This window comes from Trichoderma aggressivum (genome assembly GCF_033847375.1).
Source record: "Trichoderma aggressivum f. europaeum strain CBS 100526 chromosome Unknown scaffold_002, whole genome shotgun sequence".
NCBI lineage: Eukaryota > Fungi > Ascomycota > Sordariomycetes > Hypocreales > Hypocreaceae > Trichoderma > Trichoderma aggressivum.
The window spans coordinates 428,869-435,083 of record NW_026946368.1 but is presented as its reverse complement, the minus strand read 5'-3'; the positions used below and the strand labels follow the sequence as shown (position 1 = coordinate 435,083).

Below are 6,215 nucleotides of genomic sequence, written 5' to 3'. Positions count from 1 at the left end.
GAGAGAGTACTGGTACGTACCGCTATGAGGTGAGAATGGCCTTTTTTATGCCGGCTTTTATGCAACGCCAGCCGTTGAGCCATTCTCTTCTTCCGTGGGGGGAAGCGGATCATGATCACGCCTCGCTACTACGGCGTCTCAAGGGTCTGCCGTGGGGGGCGAATCCGGGCCACATTCTTCACGTCCATGTTGCTACTGGGTGCCCCGATGCCGATATCTGGGGATGCCAGCCATTGGTGTAGTGGTGTTGATCCAGGTCGGATCGGTGATCGCGGTGTGGTGGTATATATCAGGCACTGCCCCCGTTGCGCGCCGCCGTGTTATTGTTGACGGCAAAGCCCCCATGTAACGTTTTGAATTTTTGTCGATATAAACGTCTTGCTGTTCAATCTCTTTCTAGGTCTCCTCATATCCTGGCAATAGCGCTCCAGGAGGGAACGCTCTTGCTGTTCACTAGTATCAATCCATCTGACCTACGTTCACATTCCACATTTGCCGCAATGACAGCGTCTACAGAAGCCAACGGCTTCTCCAACCACAATGGCTCAAGCCATGGCTCTACCACGCCCTTGCATCCAGGCCTATACGTGCCTACCGTTGCATTCTTTACTCCTGAAGATACCATCGACGAAGAGACGACAGCATCACACGCCAAGCGCCTGGTTGAGGCCGGCGTCACGGGCATCGTGACCCACGGGTCCAACGGCGAGGCTGTCCATCTCGATCACGCCGAGCGACAGCTCGTCAACCGCATTACTCGTTCAACCATCGATGCTGCTGGCAGAAGTGATATGCCCCTTATTGTTGGATGTGGCAGTCAATCTACACGAGAGACAATACAGCTATGCCGTGAGGCTGCCGCGTCCGGAGGAACACACGCTCTCGTCCTGCCACCGGCGTATTACGGAAGCTTGCTGTCGACGGACCTCATCATGGGCCACTTCAAAGATGTGGCCGATGCTAGCCCAATCCCCTTGCTGATATACAACTTCCCAGGCGCGTGCAGCGGGTTAGATGTCAGCTCGGATACCATCCTGGCCTTGGCTGAGCATCCCAATATTATCGGCGTTAAGCTGACCTGCGGCAACACGGGCAAGCTGGCTCGGGTTGTTGCCGGCACACGTGGGACGACTTTCAGGACCTTTGGCGGTAGCGCCGACTTTGCTATTCAGACCCTGTCGGTGGGCGGGCACGGTGTGATTGCTGGACTGGCCAATGTGGCACCCAAGGCCTGTGCTGAGGTTATGCGATTGTGGACAGAAGGCAAGACGGAGGAGGCGATGCTGCTGCAAGGGGTTGTCGCTTCTGGCGACTGGACCGCCATCAAGGGCGGCTTTGTCTCTGTCAAGGCCGCGCTCAAGAGATATTACAGCTACGGCGGCGAGCCTCGAAAGCCCTGTGCCTATCTGGAGGGCAAGGCCTTGGAGGCACAACTGCTGGGCTTTTCCGAGCTGGTCGAGACGGAGAGGAAGCTAGAGGCACTAGCTTAGCCTCCACCACAACAGGCAGACGGATAATAAGAAGGAATGGAGAATGGAGAATGGCCGTGCAACGAACGATGTTGACCGGTCCGGTGGGGCGTGGGGGGAAACCTTGAGTCTGACTCTGGGCTGACAAGAGACCAAGCAGGCGAGGCGAGCGTGGTTTGTGGAGGCTCTTTAGCGGGGACGGAATTCAGATCCATGTTTGCCGTCTTTCTTTGACTAGTATTGCATGCACCTTTGGCTCACTAGCACGGAGAAGGGGGCACAAGGTCAGGCTGGGCTGGACAAATAGCCGGCAAAACAGACGCGAGTGTATATTGAGGCTTGGTGGACTATGGCGGATATACGAGATACCTTGATGGGTAGAGCAGATGATATTCCCGAGTCTGCTCGGGGCTAGTTTCGAATACTACGGAAAGAAGACGGTAATAATATACGAATTTCAAGGAAATCATCTGTAACAATGCTTTGTTAAACAGTTAGTGGTTCAAGAGACCAGGAAGAATAGAGAGAAAGGGGGCTCAGGATGATGTGTATAGCACTTTGAACTTTTATTTCATTTAGGTGCTGGATTGTTGCTTAATAGTACTCTAGGCAGTAACGATTCAGTTCTTTTACTATATACACAATGTAAGCAGCGGCGAGATGCATTCTCCATCTCGCGACTCTCCCGCATAATCCATCAACCATACCAACAATTGCTCTAATTCAGGTGACCCAGGAAGCCTTCCAACAGCTTGACCAGGCCATACGCGCCAGGGTCGGGACACTCGTTCCATCCCTCGGCATTGACATAGACCGATCGCCCCAGGCTGGCCTCCATGCCCTTTGTGGAATCCGAGCCTTTCCTTGCGGCTTCGACGGCCTTTTGTACGTCAAGCGTCTCGGCCAGCGTGTTGACGAACGGCACAAGCGCATCCACCACGGTGCGGTCACCGGGTTGAGCAGGGGTGTACCTAGCCAGGCTCTTGAGAGCTGCCTGGAGAGCGGTGGCCCAGATCTTGGGAGTGACAGCGGTCTTTTGGCTGCTGGCCTGGCCCTGAAGGCCTGAAGCCAGAGCGTTGACGAAGATGGCGTACAGGGCGCCCGAAGTGCCGTCCATACTTGACTCAATGACTTGGGCAATGTTTCGGACAAAGTGCACTGTGTCAATGTCCCCTGATGAGGAGACGGTTTCGAGATGCTTCAGGACAGCCTCACCGCCCGTCTTGAGACAGAGACCGCAGTCACCGTCGCCTACAATGGTATCAAACTTGGTTACCTGGGGCTCTGCGACAATGAGGCTCTTGAGAGCTGACTGCAGCTGAGAAATGGTGAATGCAGCGTCCACTATTTCGTGTCAGTTATACTTCTCTTCTGGTTTCGTGAAAGAGGACACAAAGCTGGGGTAATCTTACAGTCAAGGTTGCTGGGGGCTGAATCATCCTGGGATGGGGCATCCTCCTTGATCTCGGCCTTGGTGGTGTCAATGCCATTAACCCAGTTCTCGGGACGGACGGCCGGTGACCAGCCAGCAGCATCGGCGGGAGCATCAATCAACGGCAAAATAGCCTTATCCGCCACCTTGAGAATCGTAATGCTGAAGCCCAAGCCGTTCAAGCTGGTCATGTATGTGCCGCTAAGCAGCCTTGATGGCTTGATTTTGTAAGAGGCATCCAGCTGGTCAATGACCTCCGTTGTGATGGCACCAAGCTCGAGAGGGCTGATACCGCCGAGATTGTTTACCATGACAACCACTTCCTCTCCAGACTTTACGTCGATGTAGGCGCGGTCACTGTCGGACTGGTCGAGGAGCTGCTTGAGCATGGTCTCAACGAGGCCCTTCAGGGTTGTCTTAACACGGCCGAAACCCTCCTCGTTGTGAATGCCCATGCCGATTTCAATTTCATCGCCAAGCTCATCGGTGGTGATTTCACGGCCAGGAACGTGGACGTGAGCTAGAGAAGCGCCAACAGTGGCAAGGTTCTCAGAAGCAAGGCTGGCGATCTGAGAGACCTGCTCGAGAGATTGTCTATTCGCAAGGAAGCCACGAGGTCAGAAACAGTTTTCAAAGCATGGGTGCCAATTTGCTTGAAAGGGGACTGGGAACTTACCCCTGAGCGGCGGCGGCGGCCGCAATCTTTTGCACGAGGACTGTTCCAGCCAAACCTCTCCTACCAATTCGTCCACCACGTTTCCGACCAACACCAACGTCATCTCCCACAACCAAAAGCTCATTCTTGATGCCCTCGGCGCGAGCCTTTTCAACAGCCATGCCAAAATGCAACATGTCGCCGGTGTAATTCATGATGAGGACTAGGACTCCTCGCTGTGGCTGTTCCGCGCCTACACGGCGAATTGCGCGAAAGACTTGCTCGGCAGAGGGAGAGGCGAAGACGGAGCCGGCAACAGCAGCGGTTAGAAAGCCTTTACCAACAAAGCCCGCAAATGAGGGCTCGTGGCCGGAACCACCGCCCGAGATCAGGGCAATGGTGGGCTGTGAAGCGGCATCGCGAAGGAAGACAGTCTTTTGCGCGGCATCAAAGCCAATAGAGGGGTTGGTGTAGGTGGCCGAGCGGAGGGCGGCATTGACGAGAGCCAGAGGCTCGTTGGCGAAATGCTTGGCTGAGATGAGTCTTGATGTTAGCTAGAGTTTTGAAATCTCTGGAATTCGAGAAAGAGTCAAGAGCTAGAGAAGAACGTACACGACATGGCGAGCCGCTGTTTTGCTGCCTTTGTATGATTGTTGCTCTCTTAGACAATTGGACAAGCCGTATGGCGGGGTCGCAGTGGAAGAGGAAGAGAAGGAGGAAATCAGCAGAGGCGATTCGCAACATTCCGTCGCCTGCTTTCCCCGCGCCGCGGTCGAGTTGTATTTATCTTAAAAGCTCGAGAGTTACCCCATTCTCGCAAGCGTCGGCCAAGACGTGTTCCTTTGGCTTGGACGAGATCCATCGTGAATGGGGGGGCGAGATTGTCCCACGCAGGGCAGTGGCATCATGGGCTCTAGGCTGTGATGCTTACCCTGCAAAGTCCATGGCTGCTCCGATATCGACTACTAGGTAGGTCTACGGTGGTGGTGACCCCCGTGTAGGACTGAGAAGAGGAAGAGATGAAGAGGAGAGAAAAAAGGTCGAGAACACTTGACGGAGTAACAATGGAGAAGACAGGTACTATAGCCAGCGACTTGATTACCACATACATGTAATTGTACCTATCGTGGTACGTACGTGCAGGTGCTGTAGCTCAGTAAAATACAGGTAACCCCCCCCCCCCCCCAAGGTGACCCCCAACGGCGAACCCCCAACATCCATCTTCAACTCGATTCTCTCTCCCCCATCCAAGGCTTTCTTCTTCGTCAACAGAACGAGGGCGTACAAGAATAATGAATGCATGGCTTGCTTTATGCACGTTATGCTTAAGCAGCCACCATGTACGAATACTGTACTCGTACCTGTGAATCGTGATGGTGTCTATTCCTTGGCATCTTCTCCACGAAGCCATCATGTGCCAAGCAGCCAATCCTACGGCAAAGCCCCTCACCAGTGCGGCTCAACATGCAGATTTCGGCGCTGACTTGTACAAACTGAATAGGTTACTACCATACTACAGTAGTAGTCTACATCTTAATATATTTGATATATTAAATATTGATGCTACGGGTAGCGTGAGAGTCCACTCGCGACGCGGGGAGCCGAGGAAATCGGATGCCATCTCACGGGCCTGCGGAGGGAGTGTCCATTTTCCCCAACTACTATTTTATTTACTCCATGTACGATACTCGTACTCTGCACGCCGGGCGTTGGGCCAACATCGACGCCCCTAGCATTGATTTGATCATGTCGACCTGCTGGTACTGCCGGAAACGTCGAGACATGGCTTGTCCTTCCATCCATACATGGCCCCCTTTGCCTAAACGAGAGGCCGGGGTGAGACGCTACAGCAGGTCGTGAAGCCACAAGTCCAGTCTGGACGAAGCTGCCCTTGCCGCATGCAGTGGTGTTGGCCACAAGATCAAGAAAAGCTTGGTTCTTTTGGGCTGCTCGACTCTTTCGGATGTATGTCAGACAGCGGTCGACGTGTCAAGACCCTCCCCCTACAGCTGGGCTGCATGCATTCACGTCGACGGTCGACGGTCTGCCGTCTTACAAGAAAGAAACGCCAAAGAGAAATTCCTTGTTTCTAGTCGATACGATACTGGACCCCTGGGGGGGGTTGATTTACCAAAACGTCTGGCACCAATGGGTGGCCGTGGGTGTACATGTACGGGTACGGTGAAGAATGCAGTCTTAGAGTCACCTGGCCGGTTTCCCCCACACTTTTTGGGCCAGCCGGGGTGCCGTTTTGGCGAGATGCCAGTTTCGCATTTTTTTTGTATACGAGCACTCAGGAGAGAATTCTTACCCTGGTAGAGCATCGTGACTCGTGCTACTATTACGACTCCATGACTGGGAATATATAGAGTTTAGATTACGTTGTGCTACCTTGCATCCATGATACATGCTGAATGGCCATTCAATGGATAATTGCACAAGAATGCATACAGAGAAGAGACGGGTATTATAGACAAGGCAAAAACATTGTCGTCAAAATAAGTAGGTAAACGTTATTCAAGTTGTACAAATTCATACACCATCTAAAAACACACCGGTCATTCCGTCTGATACACTGAGCCATATTCAAGCCACAACCCAAAGTAAACATAATCAAAAGTTGAAGGGGGGGGGGGGGGGGGGGGGGGGGGGGGGGGGT

At 53.4% G+C, this 6,215-nt stretch overlaps 2 protein-coding genes across 2 annotated transcripts; one reads left to right on the top strand and one right to left on the bottom strand.

The window, feature by feature from the left end:
* Positions 1-500: 500 nt before the first annotated feature.
* Triagg1_938 (uncharacterized protein) lies at positions 501-1,490 on the top strand (the record flags this gene model as incomplete). Its single annotated transcript, XM_062902918.1, has 1 exon — positions 501-1,490. The coding sequence occupies one exon, from the start codon at positions 501-503 to the stop codon at positions 1,488-1,490; it is 990 nt and encodes a 329-aa protein (XP_062760162.1).
* Positions 1,491-2,187: 697 nt separating this feature from the next.
* Positions 2,188-4,175, bottom strand: Triagg1_937 (uncharacterized protein; the record flags this gene model as incomplete). The annotated part of the gene is made up of 4 exons (XM_062902907.1): positions 2,188-2,813; positions 2,882-3,495; positions 3,578-4,088; positions 4,169-4,175. The coding sequence occupies 4 exons, from the start codon at positions 4,173-4,175 to the stop codon at positions 2,188-2,190; spliced, it is 1,758 nt and encodes a 585-aa protein (XP_062760161.1).
* Positions 4,176-6,215: the final 2,040 nt, after the last annotated feature.